The 22,942-nt window shown below is 44.7% G+C and overlaps 2 protein-coding genes across 2 annotated transcripts in view; both read left to right on the top strand.

Moving 5' to 3' along the window:
* Window positions 1-22,942, top strand: part of SMCHD1 (structural maintenance of chromosomes flexible hinge domain containing 1) — a 230,845-nt gene that overhangs the window by 188,243 nt on the left and 19,660 nt on the right. The window lies entirely within an intron of this gene.
* The window catches only part of EMILIN2 (elastin microfibril interfacer 2), a 54,917-nt gene that overhangs the window by 15,414 nt on the left and 16,561 nt on the right, over window positions 1-22,942 (top strand). Inside the window, exons 3-4 of the mRNA XM_019418359.2 lie at window positions 11,566-11,741; window positions 16,272-18,200. Coding sequence (XP_019273904.2) covers window positions 11,566-11,741; window positions 16,272-18,200 — 2,105 coding nt within the window. The remainder of the gene's footprint in view (window positions 1-11,565; window positions 11,742-16,271; window positions 18,201-22,942) is intronic.

Raw genomic sequence — 22,942 nt, 5'->3', positions numbered from 1 at the left:
CTCAGAGCCTGGAGCTGCTTCAGATTCTGTGTCTCCCTCTCTCTCTGCCCCTCCCCCACTCGTACTCTGTCTCACTCTCTCAAAAATAAATACACATTAAAAACATTTTTTTAAAACCCTAAAGTAATATTGGGTTATCCTGGACAATGTGAGAAATATGAAACTAGACTATTTTGGTACTTTTTCTCCCCAATGTCATAAATTAGAAAAGAAATACAAGTGTTCCTGTATTTTCAATTCCCAGATTATTGCTTTTACTAAGAATGAATTCACCCAAAGGAAGAAGGTGGTGTTTTTGTATCTGCTGAGACATTCCTACTGTCTCAGGATTTTCTAGGCGTGTAAAGGACCTCACCAAGTCACAGGTGTGGTCTAAAGCTTGCCAGCATCCATAGTCTTCATCCAAAGGACCAAGATCCCTAAAGGGGAAGGTTGGATGTTGCAAACCAAGTCCAAGAAAACACAGGAAAGAGGATTTTGAAATGACTTTGAGTTTTGCAGCAGAATTTGCGGAAATGACTTTTGCTGTTAAAAAAAAAAAAAAAGAGGAAATAATCAAACTAGTTATTTGGTAGTTCTGAAAGGAAAGGTTTGGATCCCCAAACCATGGGAAGTTGTATCTGTGGTGAGCATCCTGCGACAGGCTGAGGCCGGCAGATGTTCTCATGGCTCACGCTGTGGGAAACCAGAGCAAGAGCAGGAGGAGTGTCCTGCGATTCTGGCTCCAGGAACAAGGAAACATGATGTAAGCTTGAGAAGGAACAGTATAGAATTTATCTGGGGAAGCAGCCTGCAGCAGCGATGATGACCGTCCTGGAAAGAATCCTGTGGGGGAATGTGGGCTTTCATTAATGGTGGATTACGATTACAGAACCCTCCAGAAAGCTGGGACAGTGAGCCTTCCCACGGGGTGGCTTGACTTTTGTAATGGATTTCCCAAAGTCAGGAAGTTAAAACTAAGAATGTGAATTCGTTGGAACGCATGCATAAGCTGTATTTCACGGTGCTGGCCACGCCCTGTACTTTTGGAACATTGTCATTTTCAGCAATGCAAGCCTTCGTGGAAGGAATGTAAGAATAGCAGCTTCACTGGCTACTGGTGGCCAAGCCTCCCCTAAGCTGCTGTGGTGTTCCAGAATCCCCTTCCTTCACCACTGCAGAGACTTCCCCAGGGTGAAGTGGGTGATAATTGTAAAGAACTGGGTGGGTGTGTCGGGACAGGGGTATTACTTTTTACAAGTCTGTGTGATCCGAGCAAACTACTGAGGGGTAAAGAAGATTGCAGGTTTTGAAATCTAACTTGCCACTCTAAGTACGCGAGGAAATTAATTCAAGAGGAAACAAAAATAAGCAACTTACGATCCTGGTGTCCCCAGCAAATATATCCTTTGTACTGGGAAGCAGACAGTCTCTTGTGTGTACATTTTCATTTTGAACACATTGCTTTGGTCTAGGATCTGTTATTATTTTTTTAAGTGTACAAACCTATCCTGTAATCTGATTTCAATCAGGGCTCATCAAGGTTTTAGTTTTGTTGGGTGCATTTTGTATTTCAGAAATATATTTGCCCGGGCATTCTAGCTTTTAACACCTAGATGAATTTGCCAACAAAGTCAAGGAAAATACTCTATTTCTTTCCTTCCATTAATTTCTCCAGGCAGAGATCTAATTAAAAATGTGTCATGGAGCAGAAAAAGATAAGATGAAAATTGTGGTTTGTGTGTGTGATGTGCTGTAACCTGGAAGAAGGCCCTTTGGTTCCTTCACTTTGTCCTGTGTGGGAGACTTCTTCATCCTGTGGAAAATTAGCATTGGGAGGGACCTGGGACGGGTAGAGTCATCTCCTCGGATTGCAGAGATTGTCATTGTAGATGTACATGGTTTCAAATGGCCAAGGTTTGATTGTAAAACAGAGTGGATTGAAATCAAATGGCAAGTGTCTCTCCTGCTGGTGCAGAACCACTTTTCCTTCCCTATCATTCTGGAATCACTTCCAGTTTCAAACTTTATAGCCATTATTGCCTGACTGTATTTTCTGTTGTTACTTCCATTAAAAGCAAGTCTATTTATTCATTGATTGATTAAAAAAAAAAAAAACAATAATAACAAAAGCCAGGAAAAAAAAACCCATTTGTCACAAGTAGTTTTTAGAAAAATTAGTTTGCTGTCTTGTCAATCTCTAAATCAGAACATGAGACCAAACTCTGTGAAAGTGAATTACTACGGAAAAGAAAGGAAATTTTGACACGTGCTATAACGTGAATGAACCTTGAGGGTGAAGGAGTTCAGAGCAGGCCGCCCCAAACATGCCACTTTGACATATTGATTATTTTGAGCTGAAGACAGTTGAGAAAAAGCAGAGACAAGAAGAGCCCTCTGTCTTCCCTCTTTCTGTGTAAAATCAGGTTTCTAAGTTTCCTGCCTCTCCTGTACCAGGCTGAAGAGAATGACCTTTGTCACTGCAGATACACAGTTGTCACCAAGATAAGTCTGCATATGCAAGCCTTACTGACATAGCCCTTATCTTCCATGAGTTTCCCCTCTAGATTTCCTAGCTATAGTCCCACAGTTTATTGCCCCTAGAAGCCCAAACCCCTTTTCCTTGGTCTAGTCACTTCACAATTTATCACCCTGTGTTAAAATGGTATATAGTCCCCTGAGTCCCACTGCTTGTTTTCACTTCTTTTCTGTGAAACCTCCATGCATGTAAAAAACATTAACATCCATACAGTTTGGATGTCTTTTCTCCTGTGAATCTGTCTTTTGTCAGTTTAATTCACAAGACCCAGAACAAACCTAAGAGGGTAGAGGAAAAGTTTTTTTTTCTCCTACAAGGACATTATGCTAAATGATATAAGTCAGTCGTAAAAGGACAGATGCTGTATGATTCCACTTAATATGAAGTCCCTGGGGAGGTCCAATTCACAGAGACAGAAAGTGAGATGGTGGTTGCAGGGGCCGAGGTTGGGGAGAGGGAAATGGGAAGCTGGTGTTTAATGGGTGCAGAGCTTCAGTTTGGGAAAACGAAAGGAATTCGGGGGATGGATGGGGGTGACGGTTGTGAACAATGTAAATGAACGTAATGCCACTGAACTGGGCTCTTCAAAATAGTTAAGATGGTAATCTTTTTTAGGGACTGGGTTTGACTCAATTATACCCTTGCACACTACTCCACTCACCCCTGCCCCGTGTCCACGGCAAACAGGGCTCATTCACCAGAGCAGTCTTTCCTGGATGAGGACCAGGAATGCTTCTCCATGGCTCTCTCACTGCCCTCTCTACTTCATCCTTTCTTTCAGCACTCTTCCCTGGTTAGGATTTTCCTGAACTTAGGGGGAAAATATTCTTCTTCAGCCCCCCTTACCTCCTGGTTACCACCCTATTTCTCATTTCCCATCACAAGCAAACTTGATGGAAGAGGTTTTTTGGTCTGTACCTCCTCTTGCTTATTTCATTCTTTATTCTGACCCAGCGTCCTCTCTCAACATTGATCTGAGCAGTGCTGGCTCAGTTCACCGAGAATCTCCTTGTCTTAAGAACAATATCTCTCAGTCCTTCTGTTCCTCGACCCTCTCAGCAGCGCTGGAAATATGACTTTGTCTGCCTTCTTGACATACTCTTTCCCCTTTCCTTCTAAGATATTATGGTTTCCTTGTGTCTGTCTAGCAGCATGTGCTGGCCACTTTCTGTTTGTCCCCAGATCCATTTTCTCTCCTTCTCCCTCCTGATTTTGTTCTAGGAGTCTGACCTGGATGGATTGTAATTTAATCCTTTCATTGTATTGATGAAACTGTGGCCCAGAGGTGGGAAGTTCCTTGTCTGTCACTCAGGGAACTAATGAGAAGGGCTTTTGCTTTTAGTCTAGGGATACTTACAGTTGGTTGCTGTTTCCAGAATTATCTCACTAGTACTGGTCACTGGGTTCCCTCACCATCTGGCTTCCCACTGGTCTGGCCACTGTAAGTCACCTGCCCTCTCCCTCCAAGTGAAAGTGGGCAGTGACTGTTTCCTCTACGAAAGGCCACAGCTCCTGTCCAGCAGCCTTCTCCTAATGCTCTGGTTACAGCCTTGTCCTCTCCTGGCCCCTTTAGACCTAGGGTTGGTACATTTCTCCCATTCTTTTTTTTATTATAAATTATTCAATTAATTTAAATTAAAAAAACAGTGCACCCATTTCTCCCACCCCCATCCCCTACCCCTGGCAAACACCAATCTGTTCTCTGTAACTGTAAGCTTGGTTTTTTAGTTACTTGGTGTTTTTTTGTTTTTTTGTTTCCACATATAAGTGATATCATATGGTATTTGTCTTTGTCTGACTTATTTATTTTTTTTATTTTTATCATTTTTAATTTTGTTAATGTTTATTTTTGAGAGAGTGAGTGAGAGGGAGTGGCAGAGAGAGACGGAGACCTTGAATCCAAAGCAGGTTCCAGGCTCTGAGCTGTCAGTAGAGAGCCTGACTTGGGGCTCAAACCCACGAGCCATGTAATCATGACCTGAGCCAAAGTCCGATGCTTAACTGACTGAGCCATGCAGGTGCCCTTTAAATTTCTTTTTAAGTTTATTTATCTTGAGAGAGACAGATACAGTGTGAGTGGGGGAGGGGCAGAGAGAGAAGGAGAGAGAATCCCAAGTAGGCTCTGCACTGCCAACACAGAGCCTGATGCGGGGTTTGGACTCCTAGAACGCTGACATCATGACCTGAGCCTAAACCGAGTCGGGCACTTAACCAACTGAGCCACCCAGGTGCCACTGACTTATTTCATGTAGCATAACACCCTCAGGTTCTATCTATGTTGTCACAGGTGGCTGGATTTCATTCTTTTTTATGGCTAAGTAATATTCCTGTGTGTGTATATGTCTGTGTGTGTGTGTACCACATCTTTATTCATCCATCCATCCATCCATCCATTCATTCAAGTGTCTATCCATGGATATGTAAGTTGCATCCTAATCTTGGCTATTGTGAGTAATGCTGCAGTGCACATGGGGGTGCAGTTGTCTTTTCAAGTTAGTGTTTCTTCAGATCAGTGTCCAGAAGTAAGGTTGCTGGATCATATGGTGGTTTTGTTTTTAATTTTTTGAGGAATCTCCATACTGTTTTCCATAGTGGCTGCTCCTGTTTACATTGCCACCAACAGTGCACCAGGGTTCCCTTTTCTCCACATCCTCACCAACACTTACTACTTCTTGTCTTTCTTGACACCAGCCACACTGACAGGCATGAGGTGATATCTCATTATGGTTTTGATGTGCATTTCCCCGATGAGTAGTGATGTTGAGCACCTTTTCATGAACCTGTTGGCCATCTGGATGTCTTCTTTGGAAAAATGTCTACTCAGATCCTCTGCCTACTTTTTAAACATATATATATATATATATATCTATATATCTATATATATATATATATATCTATATATACACACACACCCACATATATACTACTTTTTATGCCTACTTTTTATGCCTACTTATGTGCCTACTTTTTAAGCACATATATATGCATATATATACATATACATATATATACATATATATATATATATACACACATACACTCACACACATTTTGCTTTAAGTTATATGAGTTCTTTTTTTTTTTTAATTTTTTTTTTAACGTTTATTTATTTTTGAGACAGAGAGAGACAAAGCATGAATGGGGGAGGGACAGAGAGAGAGGGAGACACAGAATCAGAAGCAGGCTGCAGGCTCTGAGCCATCAGCCCAGAGCCTGATGCGGGGCTCGAACTCACGGACCGCGAGATCGTGACCTGAGCTGAAGTCGGACGCTTAACCGACTGAGCCACCCAGGCGCCCCAGTTGTATGAGTTCTTTATGTATTTGGATATTAGCCCCTTATCAGATACAGGATTTGCAAATATTTTCTCCCATTCAATAGGTTGCGTGTTTATTATGATGGTTTCCTTTGCTGTGCAGAAGCTTTTCAGTTCAATGTAGTCCCACTTGTTTATTTTATGTTATGGGTATTTTACTCACATGTTATACATATTTACCACAGTTAAAAACAAAAAGTCAGTTACCATGTCTGGATGTGGAAAACTTGGTGTAGTACCTGAATGCCAGATAACCGAGTCTGTCTTGGATGTACATCCTGAAAACTCCATGAAATGACTTCTTGCTTGTATGTACATGCTGACTTTGTCCCAGATCAGTGGTTATCCCTTCAGGCCTAGGATGCTCCCTACAAAAGAGAAGGAGGCACCTCTTCTTTCTAGCTTCCTTCTCCATCCTGAGAGTCCATTCCAGTCAATACTGTACAGGACCACTCGTGGGATGAAGCAAGAAGAGTTGGCTCCGGGGCTTTGGGGACAAGCCAGTGCCTGGAAGAAAGAGAGGAATTTACTAGAAAGTCTGTTCTTGGGAGGAATCCCAGTCTGGGGCACTGGGCTTTAGATTTGTGCACTGTTAGTGGCATGAATCAAATAAGAAGTTATAGACGAATACTAAATGCAGGGAAGTGAGCCTTACCTTGTAGAACAGCTGTCTACATGATCCTCTGCCAGTGATGTGTGGCTATTTCTGAAAAGCCTTCTACTGGCAACCCGGAAGGAATGTGGGAGGAGAGAGAAGATGGGTGGGTGTGAGATAGGAATGAAGAGATGAACAGATGTGTGCCTATTGCCATTCCCTTGATAGTCTCATGAAGGTCTAGGCCAGCTCTGTCCCGGAGACCTCCCTGTAATGATTGAGATGTTCATGCTAATACTGCATGTGGCTACTGAGCACCTCAAATGTGGCCAACGTGACCGAGGAAATGAATGTTCAATTTTGTTTACTTTTAATCACTTTAGATTAAAATAGCCACACCTGATTAATGGCTATATAACTGGACAACACCACTGAAGGTCACCTTCTGGTGTGTGATTCTTGCCTAACTCATTATGACCCGAGGACTCTGGAGCTTGATTTCGTTCTGGGAAGACTTAGGAATTCACATCGGTTGGGGTTAGACCTGAGGACAACTCTGGGGCTTTTAATATGGACATTGGATTCCCCAAAACCATGTCAAAAGTAGACTTAGTATCATTCATTATTGTTTGATTAATGATTAATACTTCATTCTTTATTGAGCACCTACAATAGGACAGATTGCTGTCTTTAAAAATGGAGATGTTGTAGAGAACAAAACCAACAGGAATTCTTGCCCTCATAGGACTTGTGGTCTCTGAAAAGACAAACACTGAACAAGTGTGAACCAAAGCATATTATGAAAGAATACGTTATCTGTCAGCAGGAAGGAGTCTTTATTGGGGGGTGATAGATGTCCAATGGAGGCACAGTCATTTTGTCATATTTTGTTTTAATGTGTACGTTCCAGTCATATGGTCCCTGAACCCTGATTCAACTTTTCCAGTCCTTTTCTTGCCACCTTCCTTCTCAGGAGAATCTTCTGGGTTGATCTAATATTACACATTAGACACAGTGGATGAACTCATAAAAATGGTGAACCCTTGTTCCCCACCCCCACCCCAAAAGGGTTTCAGAGGGAGATGGTGGGGGAGGAGAGTTGAGGAGAGGCTGAGATGCGGAGTGCTGGCTAGCGTGGGGGCAGGCTCGGGCTGCCAATCCCCCTCCCCACCGGGAGCCCCCAAGAGCACCTGAGGCAGCTGTGGCCAGGGCTCCCCTGGGGGACAGGATTTTGTTACAGTCCCTGCCCAAGACTGGGATGGGGGCCAAGGCTGTAGCCTGAGTCAGCCTTCCAGCTTTAGCCCAGCACCGCCTTGACTCTGTCCCTTTGGCTATCAGTCCCTCAGCTGGGTGCAGTCAGCTGATTCACTAAGTGTGCCTGGGGCACCTTCTGTGTGCTTATAGCCCATGGGCCCTTGGAGTTAACACTTGGGCTGCTTTCGGTCGATTCACTTCCCCTGCCTGGTTGCCTCAGAGGCTCCAAAATCCCGTGAGGAGGGAGGGCCTATGGGTGCCCTGACTTATGGGCTGCACTTCTCAACTTGACAGTTACTTGGGGAGTTTTTGAAAGGTACGCATGCCTGGACACCCCTGCCCCCAGGCCAGTTAAATTAGAATTTTGAGTGTAAAGACGTGGGCTTTTTTTTTTTAAAGCTCCCTGTCGGGGATATTGTCCTGCAGAGCACTGAGGGACAGAAGGAGGATCTGGGCATCCTGCTGTGTTCCTCCCATCCTCTGGAGGACCTACTGGCTGGCTCTGATGGAGGCAGGAACCCGTTTCTGCAGGGAAAATCCCAGTGGGGCTGTGGGGTTGCACAACCCTACCTCTTTCCCTCACATCCCCCAGATTGAGGACCCATGGCCGCCTCTGGGATCTATGTCCCCGTGCACGGAGCAGTCGGAACGTGAGCTTTCCCACGGCTGGAGGTGGCCGTCTGATCACTTCCAGCTGTCACCACTAGCCAGGAAGGCCTCTTCCACACGCTGGACTTAAAACTCTGTTAGAAATGCTGTCAACCTGAACTCCATTGCCGCAAACCGGAAACCCTACAGCAAGCCGATTAGGCAGAGGGTGGGAGCAGGGAATGTGCGTGGGGCTGGAGAGGAAGGCAGGAACTCCAGGGAACTTTCCTAAGTTATGAGCTGGCTCCAAAATAATAACTGCCTTTAAAGAAAATAATGAGGTGTGTTGGAAAGGCAAGCACTTTCTTATACTCAGCTCTGTGGTTGGGACTGAGGCCTCTGGGTGGGGGGTGCGGGTCGCAGGCTCAGGGTTTGCTCTCCTAGTCCCTCGCAGCCGCATCCAAAAGGGTTTGCTATGGGCTGTCATCTGCTGGCACGTGTACAAAACCCGAGAGCAAACACATTTTCACATTCAGTCTTAAATGCTCAGAGGAACCAAGTTTTTCTGAGATTACACATTTTTGCAGCATTATGCTCTACTTGAACATGCAAAACAATGAAGTGGAATTTTTTCTTTCTTTCTTCTTCTTCTTTTTTTTTAGTATATGTGCTGCTGAGGCAAGCACTCTTGATTTTTTTTTTAATAGTTTTTAGGACCACACAGGGACTTCTTTTGGTAGGTTGGGTGCTAGGGGTCTGGGGGCTAATGTGGACCATGTCAGATGTTCAGACAAGTGTTTGCTGAATGGGGATGGCAGCTGTCCTTTGACCCTGCTTACATGGCCTTCTGGAACATCTCTGGGTGGAGTTCTCTCCACCCGAGTCTCTGCTTCTGTGTGCTGGGAGGACCGTCTGGGGTACAGGGGCAAACACTTGGGTTTAAATCCCAGCCCTGGCCCTTCCTGACGATTGGAACTTGGACAGGTCACTTAACCTCTGTGAGCCTCTGTTTTCCCATTTGTGAAAAGGGGAAACTCTATAAATAGTTAGGCCTTAATGGGGTGTGTGGTGGCAATAAGAGGGAATAAAGAGCCTAGAAGCGAGGTCTTGCCCCACGCCCCCCCCCCCTTTTCTGTTTCATTCATTCGGCTTTGTCTTCTGTTTTGAAAAAGTCTCCCTCTGGGGCTTCTCAAAACTTGTGTCCCCAGGCCCCACTGCAAGCCAAGTAAATAGAATCTCTGAGGGTGAGAGCCAGGCATCTGCAGTTTTTCACTCTTCCCTAGTGATTCTGACACTCAGCTAAGGTTTCGAACCACTGCCCTAGAAGGGCCGGTGAACCAGGGACAGAGACGGGTGTTGGGACACTAACATTTGGGTCAGTGCTGTCCCCAGGGCCTTCTGGGAATTCCAGAGGATCACCTTGCGTCCTGGCGATGGGGGAGTTCCTTACACCTAAAGTTTTGGTTGTCATGGTTTTGACCCTCAGGAAGGATGCCAAAAGCCCATTACATTTACTAATTTGCAATTTTCTTGGGAGTGTGACTTTGAACTACACCCTCAGCAAGGCTGGTGCTGAGGTGGAGTCACCTGGCCGGCACCAGTCCCCCTGGGCCCCCCAACGCCCCTCTGACTAGCACACAGTCCTAGGGAAGTGACAGAGAGCTGATTCCTTTCAGGGAATTGGCCCCCAAGGAGGAGGGCAGCTGCTAGTGCTGGTGTTCACAGTGAAGAGACAGTGAGGACGTTCTAGAGAGCCATGCTTCCAAGCTGGAAGAAGAAGCTGGGATAAGTTAAGGAGTGGCCCGCATCTGTGCTGTGAGCAGGGGCGCCTGGGGGTGTTAGACCCCTGCATCCATCCTCTGAGTGTACGGGGGGGGGGGGGGGGGGGGGGGGGGGGGGCTGCTGGGTTGCCACTCTCTGGCCCAAGCCCAGCGCTGGGTCTGGAGGACTTTACAGCTATCACAAGAATCTCGGTGTGAGATGCACGTGCATGGGGGAACGTGCACTTAAAAAGGGATCCTTGGGGCACCTGGGTGGCTCAGTCGGTTGAGCGTCCGACTTCGGCTCAGGTCATGATCTCACGGTCCGTGAGTTCGAGCCCCGCGTTGGGCTCTGTGCTGACAGCTCAGAGCCTGGAGCCTGTTTCAGATTCTGTGTCTCCCTCTCTCTCTGCCCCTCCCCCGTTCATGCTCTGTCTCTCTCTGTCTCAAAAATAAATAAACATTAAAAAAATTAAAAAAAAAAAAAAGGGATCCTTATTTCTACCATTAGCTCTACAAATCAGGGAATCTTTATTTTTTATTTTTATATATGTATTTATTTTTATAATCATTTTTTAAATGTTCATTTTATTTTTGAGAGAGAGAGACAGTGCAAGCAAGTGAGGGGCCAAGGAAGAGGGAGACAGAGGATCTGAAGCGGGCTCTGCCCTAACAGCACAGAGCCCAATGTGGGGCTCGAACTCACCAATGGCGAGATCGTGACCTGAGCTGAAGTCGGATGCTTAACCAACTGAGCCACCCAGGTGCCCCCAGGGCATCTTTTTAAAAAGGTCTGGACACAGCTAGCATGAGGTGCCCTCTCTGAAGGCTCATGGCCTGCTGCCTTTGCACGAAGGAAGGTGCCAAGATGAAAGCACAAATGCTATGGAGACGAAGGTGTCAGGGAGGTTTCTTTAAAATACAAAAAAAAAAAAAAAAGGGGTGCCTGGGTGGCTCAGTCGGTTGAGCATCCGAATTCGGCTCAGGTCATGATCTCACGGTACGTGGGTTTGAGCCCTGCGTCAGGCTCTGTGCTGACAGCTTGGAACCTGGAGCCTGCTTTGGATTCTGTGTCTCCCTCTCTCTCTGCTCCTCAACTCGTGCTTCTCTTTCTTTTAAAAATAAACAAACATTTAAAAATAAATAAAGTACAAAACAAACGACCCTGAGTTACCCAGAAAAAAAATCTCCACAAAGCAGTGAATTGTGGAACAAAAATTTGTGTGCGAAACAAAAGCTCAGTTTTAGGAATTGCGGGGCCAGGCTTTTCTAGGTTGTCTGTCTTTCTGGCCTTTAGTGGGAGGGCAGCTGAGTGCAGGTGGGTTGAAGATGGATGAAGGAGGCCAGTCCGATTTTGGCTGAGCCCCAGGCATCAGGGCTGGACTGAAAAGACCAGTGGGCCCTTCTGGGTCAATGTGGAGAGGGCAGGCAGAGCCCTGAGTGACCTGGATCCTCTTCATTCAGGTACAAGTCAGGGGGGCCCAGGGCGCTGGCAATAGCCAGTAAAGAGAGATGCCACCCTTTTCTTCGGCAGGTATCGTGTGAACTTCAGACCCAGATATGTCACCAAGTACAAGACGGTGACTCAGTTGGAATGGAGGTGCTGCCCTGGCTTTAGAGGGGGAGACTGCCAGGAAGGTCCCAGGGACCCTGTGAAGACTCCCCGCCCCACGCCCGCTCGGCCTCGAAACAGCGTGAAGAAAGCCACAGGTAACTTCTTTGTGCTTCCCTGTGCATGGCCACCGCTGATCTTTCCAGTGCTTCTGCAGACCGTAGGATTTATGATTTAGAATGCGGAGCTCTCCAGGGTCTTCCAGTAACACGCATGTATGCCTACAGTAGACACATGTGGCATACAAATTTATTTGCAGAAGCAGTAGCAATCAGAATACAGTTTTGTTTTGGTTTGTTTTGTTTTGTGTGGCAAGTAAATTGCTTTGTTAGGGCTGGTTTGTGAAAGCAAAGGATTTGGCAATCAGCGTAGGGGAGGCTGATGGTTTCAGACTGGGGTAGTGTGGGCACAGATGCGAAGAGATTCATATGTAGCGATGCTCTGTTTTTACTTTTTGTCTACAAGCTCCCATAGATCTGAATTTGAAGAAACTAATTGTTGTTTTAAAAATAGGTGAATCAGGGGCGCTTGGGTGGTTCAGTCGGTTGAGTGTCAACTTCAGCTCAGGTCATGATCCCGTGGTTCATGGGTTCGAGCCCTGCGTCTGGCTCTGTGCTGACAGCATAGAGTCTGGAGCCTGCTTCAGATTCTGTGTCTCCCTCTCTCTCTGCCCCTCCCGTGCTCACATTCTGTCTCTGTCTCTGTCTCTGTCTCTGTCTCTCTCTCAAAAATAAACATTAAAAAAAAATAGGTGTATCAGAATCATCCTCATTCTGTTTGGGGTGAGAGATTTGCAAAGGTAAGCCCCAAGTTCGATGTATCCAGTGAAGTTGTTCTTAAATTTGTTTGTGAATTTTTTTGGAGTAGCACAAATTCAGTGAATAACTAAGAAAGCAATGATAATTTTCACCTTTGCTTTTAATTATAACATCAAGAGAATGACTTTTATGGCTAAAAATTTTCTGTCCTTTTATTCTATGTCACTTTATCTTTCCTCTTTTTTAAGTTGAGTGAGAATAAATGTAACCTAGATTTTCTTACCAATTCGATGTTTAAGTTGTCTTGAAATGATTATGTTTTCCCATGAAGTAATGTCAATTTTGAAACTTGTAGTGTTTCCCCATATTGTTTGTAAAATAGATTTTAAAATAATTTCTATGACACAAGTAATATATATCAATTATAGAATCTTTATAAAGTCTAGGGGAATATCTAGTTACACATAATCTCACTGCTAACATTTTGTTATCACACATTACTCTCCTTCCTATATCCGCTTGTACATGTCGTTAAGGAAAATTCACTTATTCATCCCACACATGTTTATTGAGCTTCTTTATCTGGCAGGCTCTATACTAGACACTTGGGAAAAGTGAAAAACAAGGCAGACAGTCCCTGAACTCATGAAAGGCAAACATCGGACATGTAATTGCAATATGTCCTGATAGGTACTATGATGGGCTCACATGAAGGGGATCTGTTGGATCATAATAGGTTACTTTTGTTTTATTTTTATTTTATACAAGTTTAAACCCATAAGAGTTGAATAGCTTTAAAAGGACTATTAGGAAAGCAGTGACCTCCCTTTCTCCCCCACTTTCCCTTCCCAGGGGTAATTACTTTAAACTCTTTAGATGGTCTTTTGGAATTTACCTCCATATCTATTTTTCAAGTTTATTTATTTTATTTTATCTTGAGAGAGAGCACGTGTGCGTGCGTACCATGTGTGTATGAGTGGGGGAGGGGCAGAGAGGGGGAGAAAATCCCAAGCAGAGCCTGCGGCAGGGCTTGAACTCATGAACTATGAGATCATGACCTCAGCCAAAATCAAGAGTCAGATGTTTAACCTACTGAGCCATCCAGGCTCCCCAACCTCCATATCTATTGACTTCTCATTATGGAAGGTGAAATTATGACTCCTTTTCATCTGCTTTCCAGCACATGGCTCCTATACCCTCATCCTTTCCATACCGTTTATACCAGATTTTTAATTTATTTAATACTTATTATTTACATTGTGGTAACTAGGTAGATAATATGTACAGCTGAGCTATGTAGTATGCTATGAATCTGTTGGCTTTCCTATATAGCTTTTTGGTTTCTTTAGAGTTAGTGATTGTTTTATATTTCCCTTTGCTTGTTTTTTTTTTTTTTATGTCTTTGTCCCTATTTTAACCCAAACTGTCCTCAGGGTGATTATTTAGATGTCCTCTCATTATGTTCAGACATATCAGTTTCACCTTCCTGGAGCAATCCCCACCAGGACTGGTCATCCTCTTTTCCTTGTTCACAGCTGCCAGCCTGTGATCTTACTTGTTTCCCTCCCACCGATTCCCTGTTTCCTATACTCCTTGATTGTTCTCAATGTACTCCCTTGTTTTGGTAGAGCACATTCTCCAGTAGTTTTATGAGAAGATTGTATGGGATGTACACTTTCTAATATTTTATAGTCTGAAAATATTTTTATTCTACTTTAGAGTTCTAGACTGCAAATAATTTTCCTTTAGAATTTTGAAAGCATCACTCCCTTTTCTTCTAGCTTCCAATGCAGCTGTTAAAATGCCCAAAACCATTCTGATTCCTAATTTTTATATGTGACATGATTCTGGTTTTTGTTTTGTTTTGCCATTTTAGTGGGATTTCAGAAGGCAATTAAAGGAAATGCTTATCCTTAATCCACTATCATTGTAAAGAACATACACTTTTAGAACTAATTTTTACACTTAATCTATAATGAACAACAATTCATTAAATAGTTTACAATATCATTTAATGGCTTTGAGAGTGTGATTATTTGAACACAGTCCCCTACTGTTGGTCGCTTAGGTTGTTGGTAGTTTTTTATAGATAGTATTTGAATAAACATTTTTTTCCTGTTACTATTTTGGATTCATCTCTGATTATTTACTTGAATAAACTTCTAGAAGTGTAATTGTTGGGGCAAAGGGATTCTGAGATTTTGATACTTACTGCCAAGTTATCCTTCCATAAAGTTGTAGCAATTTCCACAGTCACCAGGAATATGTAGAAGAAGTATTTCCTCACGTGCTGATCTTCCCTCTTCTCCTGCCCTTTGCTTTTATTTCCTTTGCTCAGAAAGGCATTTCATTTGTAAGTGATTCAACAACTTGTTTTTTCCTCCTGGTGTCTTGAGGTAGAATACATTTTTCAGTGTGGAAAATAAGGTGTTCTTTATAGTTCTCTGCTTGAGAGTTTGGCCATCTGACTTCCAGTCTTGATTTGACCACAAAGCTGATTTTCATGAATAATAGCTGTTGTTATGGTTGTGTGCAAAAGTTTAGGGGAGGAAAAAACAACGTTAAAGTCAAATATCTACAACATTCTACATTTACTTCTAGCGCTTGTTCAGTGTACCTTAATGCATTTTATTTCATTGCAGTCTCTATGTTATGTTTGATTTTTTTCCATCCTTTATGATAGTCTCTGTATCATCTCCAGGCTTGTCGATGTTAGCCCCTTTCTAGTATTCCTTGCATCCTACTGTGAGTTCAGGGGTGTGGTTTGCTTCCAGGTTCCTACTGCCTCACGTTTCAATAATTTTGTTTTTGGTTAGTTCATCTATCTCTGTATCTATCACTTTATTTTCATTTTAGGACTCATCACAGTCATCCTTATTAACTTTTTTTATTTCTTTTGGACTATTTCCTTGGACGTATATTTCTCAGAGTAGGATTATCAAAAAGTCAATGTTTATATTCTTTGGTTTAGTGAATCTTAGTATATGTGACCACATGGCTTTATTGTTAGGAGGTGACAGTAGAGTCACTGCTTTATCCCTCTTTAGCTTTTAGTTTCCCCAACTGCATAACAGTGCTAAACAATGTCTATGAGACTTTGTTAGCATAGCGATGCTAACAAAAGTAAAATAACATTTAGGAGTTGCTTGGAGGATAATCGACTGCTTAATATGATATCATATCACCCAACAGCTAATGGGTGGATATCACTAAAGTGGCTTCTTGTGGTTTTACAGTATGTAGTCAACCATTGGGGTGTGGCTGCAGCTCACTAATGTGAGAATGATGTGTTCATATGACAAAGTAGATTAAGAATATTTCCCTTTAGGGGCATGTGGGTACTCAGTTGGTTGAACACCCTGATTTGGACTCAGGTAATGATCTCACAGTTTGTGAGATCGAGTCCCGTGTTGGGGTCTGCACTGGTAGTTTGGGACCTGCTTGGGATTCTTTGTCTGTCTGTCTGTCTGTCTGTCTCTCTCTCAAAAATAAATAAACTTAAAAAAAATTTCCCTTTAGAGTGAAAGAGACCATGGACTACCTACTATGTACCATGTACTACATATTCTCCCAACAACCCTAAAAGGGAAGATAGTACCTCTGCTTCATGGATGAGGGGATTATTGTTCACAGAAGTTAATTAACTTGCTCCAGGGCAGACAGTAAACAACAGAGCCAGAATGCAAAGGGAGGCCTATTTGACTCAAAGGCCATGGTCTTTTTCTCTCTACCACAATAATTGCCTATGGTGAGAGGGGATCTATCAGTGAAGGTTTAAGTGCATTCCTTAAGTACCCTGTTTGTTGTCTTTGCAGAAAATGGGAAAAGGTAGAACTTGTTAAGTCATGTCCAACTCTTTCTTTGTAACAGATAATGAACCAAGCCAAGTCTCAGAGCCCAAGAAGATTTTGCCACCAACTCGTGCCACAGAACCAAGTCAAGTCATAGATCCAAAAGAGGGGGCGCAAGAACTTCAGGAAAAAAAAATCCAGGTGCTTGAGGAGAAGGTTCTCCGACTCACAAGAACAGTTCTTGATCTCCAGTCTTCCATTGCTGGAGTGAACGAAAACCTCAAACATGCCGTTCAGGATGATGCCAGCAAAATGCTGGCATCATGGCTCAGTAATCTGCATCCCCAGCCAGTGCCTGACAGTGCCATTGGTGGAGACACAGAAACTGTCCAGCTTCCTGATGTCCTCAACAATAAGGAATCTGGCATGAAGGACATCAAATCCGAATTGGCCGAGGTCAAGGATGCTCTGAAGACCAAGAGTGACAAGCTGGAAGAGCTGGATGGGAAAGTGAAGGGGTATGAAGGACAGCTCAAACAGCTCCAGGAGGCTGCCCAGGGCCCTACGGTGACCATGACGACCAATGAACTCTACCAAGCCTATGTTGATAGTAAGATTGATGCCCTGAGAGAGGAGCTCATGGAAGGAATGGACAGAAAGCTGGCCGACCTGAAGAACTCATGCGAGTACAAGCTGATTGGTCTCCAGCAGCAGTGTGATGATTATGGGAGCAGCTACCTGGGAGTGATTGAGCTAATAGGAGAGAAGGAAACAAACCTGAGAAAAGAAATAAACGATCTTCGAGACCGGGTACAAGATCCTTCAGCTCAGTCCAACTGCTGTAATAGTGAAAAGAATGGTGACTTTGGGCCACAGATCAAGATGTTAGACCAGAAAATCGAAAGGGTTGCTGAAGCCACCAGAATGCTGAATGCACGCCTGGACAATGAATTTGACCGCCTTGTAGTTCCAGAGCCAGATGTGGACTTTGATGCACGATGGAATGAACTAGATGCGAGGATCAATGTGACAGAAAGGAATGCGGAAGAACATTGCTTCTACATTGAAGAAACCCTTCGGGGGACCATTAATGGTGAGGTAGATGACTTGAAGCAACTTCTTGATCAGAAAATCCAGTCTCTGGAAGAGCGCCTGGGGAGTGTTCTCCTGGAGGTGGCCAATAGCACTGATGCAGAACTCATTCCCCCAGCCTCAGCCCTGCCAGGTGTGTCAGGGGCTGGGAGCAAACAGGTCATGATAGAGTTAAACCACCTGAAGAGCAAAGTTCAAGTTGTTGAGGATATTTGCCTGCAGAACTTTCAGGGAGAGCCTCATGGGATAGAAGATACTTTGCCAAACGGAGAAGACCACATAGCGGGTGATAGTTTGAACCTTTTGAAATCTCTGAATGACACAATGCATAGGAAGTTTCAAGAAACCGAACGTAGCATCCAGAAACTTCAACAGGATTTTAGTTTTCTTTATTCTCAACTAAACCACACAGAAGACGATGTGAATCATCTCCAGAAGGAGTTAAACAGTTGTAGAGAAGGTAAAAATGCTGCAGTGGGGGGGTTCTCTAAGGGGGGTGAGAAGGAAAGGACGGTGGAGCCCGTCCCGTCTCCCCAGGACCCCATGGCTCATTGCTGCAGCCACCTGGAGGAGAGGTGGCAGCAGCTGCAGAGCCAGGTCCTCTCTGAACTGGACACTTGTAAGGAGAACACACATGGGGTCCAGAGGGACATGTCTGTGGTTGAGAGCAGGGTGTCTCATATGGAGAAAGCCTGCAGCAAGCTGGACTCCATCTCCGGAAGTCTTCAGAGGATCAAGGAGGGGCTCAACAAGCATGTCAACAGCCTCTGGAGTTGTGTCAGGCAGATGAATGGGACACTCCGGTCACATTCCAGAGACATATCTGGCCTGAAGAATTCAGTCCAGCAGTTCTATAGCCATGTTTTCCAGATTTCTACTGACTTGCAAGACCTGATCAAATTTCAGCCATCAGCAAGTAAGTTGCCCGTTACTATCCCATTTCTTGTATTTGTTCACAGCCTGCATTATGCTACATTTTGGATGGTCTGTGGAGTTCACTACATCAGTGCTACCCAAAGTGTGGTTCGTAGATTGGTGCCAGTTTGTGAATCACTGGTGCTGAGTGGCAGCGAGATAAAAACCAACATCGAGAGTTAGTATTTAGAAACTTTTATTTAAAACAATTTAACATCACTGCAGGATTCAGGCACACCATCTGTGCATTTTACAAAAGTTATCAGTCCACAACAAATTGAAAATGAAACTGCTCCTTTGCCGCAGAGGAAAAGGGCAAGATGTGGATCTATATATACTGTCATGTTGGGGAGCTTAGAGTTGGGGTCAGATTTTTGGCCTAACAACTTGGAGCACTGGCTACTTAGGGAGACTCCCATTTGCTTATCTGCTCACTTCTCTATAAGCAGTACTTTTTGTTTGCTGGTGTCATTATAATCTTTGTCATCATTATCTTTGGGCCACCTCCTGTCTCCTGAAATCTGAGGTCTAGATGATGGCAGATAGAATACGGTCATATTCCTTTCCAAAGACCATGGACAAAAAGCATTTTAGGGGCAGTAACTGTTTAAAGCCGTATAGTGCTTACAACAAGGAAGCATATCAGTTGTGTTTAGGCAATGCTTGCTGCACACTAGACACGGAGCAAATGATTGTTGAATGAATGAATGAGTGATTCCTTAATAACATGAAACAATGTATTCAACAAAGTTAATTTCTTTGTTCCTTGAGCGTTTAGCACATCATCCATGAAGGACATAGCTTCTCTTATACCTGGATTCTTTCATATAGGTGGCCTCAATAATGAGACAGCCTTTTCTAATTGGAAGCAGGGAGGGAAAGTGTGAGTTCACACTTATTGAGCACTTTCTGGGGACCAGCACTGGGCTAGTTCCCTCAGGCCATGTCATAGAGCCCCACAACAACCTCTGCTTTCCCAAGGGGAAGTGTACCCAGGGGCACACATCTAGGGAGTGGCAGGGCCAGAACGAGAACCTTGGGTGGGCTGCATCCAAGAATTGTTTTCCAGTCCAGCACACATCTCCTTCGTGTGTCCGAGAGTTGAATGCAGACTTACTGGTTCCAAAAGGACCTGTTGAGGGCCAGCTGTATGCCCAGAAGGACCCTACTTCCTGACCTGCCCTCTCCCTGTTTTCTCCTCTCTTCCCCTTTGGGCTTTTACCACCTTTTCCACCTTGCTCAGCTCCAGGTGACAAAGACCCCCAACACTGAGGGGAGATGTCATGGCCTGGAGTGAGCCTATAGGGTTTTATGTCCAAGCTGAGTCATAAAACCCAAGGAGCGGAGGGCTGAAACATGAGGGGCAGTTGAGCACGGGCCTGGCTGGGGAGAGTCATGGTCAGGTCCCCGGGAAGCTGGAGGATCTGAAGTAGTCAGGTGGGAAAATGCTTTGGGTGTTCTCAGAGAAAAGGAGTTTGTAGATAAGGAGGTACCCAGGCCAGCCAGGACCAGGAAGCTGGCCTCCACCCCAGTGCTGGGCCCACTACACCACACTGTTTATAAGCCTCCCCTCCTCCCAGGCCCACACAGCTCCTGTATCTCTGGAATGTTGAGTAAAGGTCACAACACTGTGTGTGTTCATAGAATGATTGTCCCTTGTGGTGACAGTGCTGTCTGGACTGTGTTTTATAATAACAGATTGAATCAGATATTTCCAGTTGATTTGCAACTCCCAGGCAGTATGGGAAGCTGTGTTAACTCTTTCACACTTTGTCTGCTGAAGTAGGAGTTGGAGGTGAATGTCTTTAAAGAGAATGTAGCTTCTAAAAGATTATCCTTTTGGAATGAATTCATTGCTGTGAATGTAGAATGTGTGGCCTTTCAAGAATTCCATTGATTGAAAGGAGCCAAAAATAAACCAGCAGAGCCTTCTCTGTCCTTCTACAGTGTCAAGGTCTAGGAGATCTGCAGCCTGAGAAGCAGAGGTCTAGGGGGGAATCTGGAGTTAAGGTCACAGTGAAAGCCATACATTGACCAGTTAAAAGTCAACAGAGCATTTACTGAGCACCTGCTGTGTGCAAGACTCTGTGAGAGGCATGGAGATGAGTAGCATGATCCCTAACCTCAAGGCGTTTTCAATCACAGTGGTAAAGAGACACAGGTCTGCAGAAGGAATGAATGCAATAGTATGTAAATGTCCAGCGAGTGGTGTAGGGTTTGTTCTTTCAGTTCATAAGGTCTTACTGAGCCCCTATAATGTGGTAGTTAATGAGCTATGTGTGTGGATTATGTGGATGACAATGCAAGTGACAATAACAGTCTGGGGACAAACAAGCTGACAAAGGGATGGTCATGGGCATGGGGTGTGCACAGGCATACTGGGTGTGTGGAGAAGCGCTTATGGCCACTGTGGAAGTCAGGGAGGGCTCCTTGGAGGAGACAGCCCCTGAGCTAAGCCTTCGGGGTTGAGGAAATTGAGAGTTCAGAGGCTGGAGGAGTGAAGAGAGAGGTGGAGTGAGAAGAGAAACTTCTGGAATGAGGTGTTACTGGAGCTAATAATTGAGGGTTGGGTATGGGCCCAGAAAAGCAGGAGGGTTGGTATGAATGGGTTATCTATTGTCATGTAACAACCTGCCCCAAATCTTGGTGGCACAAAGATGTATTATTTTCCACTATTCTGTGCATCAGGAGCTCATCAGGGCTTGGCTTAGCTTGGCGTGGTGGTTCTTTTGCTCCATTTGGCATCAGCCTGAGTCACTCAGCTGTAATCAGCTGGCAGTTGGGCCTGGCTGGGCTGGAAGGTCAGGAAGGCTTTCGTCACATGTCTGGCCCCTCAGGCCTCCTCCATGCGGCCATTCTCTGTCTTTCTCTCTCTCCATGTGGCTGGCTTGGGCTTCTTCACAGCCTGGTGGTCTCAGGTTAGTCAGACTTACTACATGGTGACTGGCTCATAAAGGAAACTGGAAACCGCTAGCCCCTTCCAGGCTGGGTGCTGAGCTGCCGTGGCATTCCTTCTGCCATTCTCTTGGTCAAAGCAAGTCAGCTCTGGAAGGGGGATGTGGTTTCTATGTGTTGGGAGGAAAGGAATATTAATGACAGTTATTATATCTCCCTTGGTGAAAAAAGGCCCAGGGAAGAGGATGCATAACGTAGGTTTGGACCAGTGACCAGATTGCTGGCCCGGGGCTGCAAACTCTGGTGTTTCTCCTCAGTGCACCACCCTGTTCTCAGATGCTGTTCTTTTCTTTGGAAACATCCCTAAGGGGGCCTGAATTATCCAGGAGACAGCTAGTGTGGGAGCAGAGGGGGCTTCAGCTGATGCTCAAGTAGATCCCTCCTTGAGTATTTTGTCTCCCTCCCATTATTGAAAATGTTCTTCCCTGGGTTTTAGAAGGGACTCTTGAAACTATTTGCAAATGTTGGCTTTTTTTTTTTTTTTTGGATAAAAAGTCCATGGCTTTCATCTAGGTCTCAGAGAGGTGCCTAACGTCCAAAAGGTGAAGAACCTTCACTCACCTTCTCACCTTCAGCTCAGTAAAGTGGGTGTGATGCCCGTCTCCCAGCCCCCCTCCATCCCACCCATTCATTCATATGCTTTCAACTGAGCCGTGTGCTAGTGCTGCAGTGCCGGCCCTCGTGAATGTCACTCTAGCGGGACGACAGACAATGCACAGCCAAGCTAAATGCTGATCTGATTTCGGCTAGTGATCAGTTTGCGAGGAAAGACACAACAGAGCAATTTCATGGAGAACAGGAGACGGTGGTATATTTTAGGTGAGTGGTCAGGGAGGGTTGCTCAGTGGAGGTGACTTCGTTGCAGGGCTTTGCAGAGACCTGTGGGAAGTGGTCCAAGCAGTGGGAACAGCATGTTCAAAGTCCCTGAGGCAGTAATGAGTTTGTCCTGTTTGAAAAACGCAGAATGTATATGAACAAGGGGAGGGTGGGAAGTCCTGGGCATTGAAGTCAGGAAGGAACCAGGTCATGTAGGATTTTATAGGCTATGGTAAAGGATTTGAATTTTAAGTATGATGAGAAACAATCAGAGGATTTTAATTTTTTTTTAATGTTTATTTTTGAGAGAGAGAGAGACACAGAGTGCCAGCGGGGGAGGGGCAGAGAGAGAGGGAGACACAGAATCTGAAACTGGCTAGAGCTGTCAGCACAGAGCTGGAGGCAGGGCTTGAACTCAAGAACCTCAGGATTATGACCTGAGCCGAAGTTGGTCGCTTAACCGACTGAGCCACCCAGGCAACCCCCGCCCCTTTTTTTCCAATGTTGATCAGAGGATTTTGAGCCAGGAAGTGCTTATTATTTCTCAGCTTTGCCATCCTAGCTACTTCCATGCTTTCTCTGGGACTTTGGGCAAGTTATTTATCTACCTAATTACCTCACTTTCTGCATCGGTTACTTGGAAATAATAATGACGCTGATCTCAAAAAGTTTGCTTAAAGAGGATTAATACTCATAAAGAGTGGAGTATTAAATAGTGCCTGGCCCCTCGTATTTATTCAATCAGTATTACCTATTATTTTAATCCTCTGACCCCTATAATGTTTAATCTACTCATGGCTGCACTTTTCTCCCTTTTTCTTCCTACAAACCCCCAGGCATCCAGCCTCAAAGGAGTCAGAGCAGCCTGTTCACACAGCAGACATGGATGGAGACCCCTGGGTGTCCGGCTCCTGGCTGCTCTGTGGAATGCTCTAGATAGCCCGTGGGGGTTTTCTCACTTTACCTTTCTTT

Source organism: Panthera pardus, unplaced genomic scaffold, assembly GCF_024362965.1.
Source record: "Panthera pardus isolate Hobbes unplaced genomic scaffold, ASM2436296v1 HiC_scaffold_15, whole genome shotgun sequence".
Classification (NCBI taxonomy): domain Eukaryota; kingdom Metazoa; phylum Chordata; class Mammalia; order Carnivora; family Felidae; genus Panthera; species Panthera pardus.
Note: the sequence above shows the minus strand (reverse complement) of the source record. Positions and strands in the feature narration are given on the sequence as shown.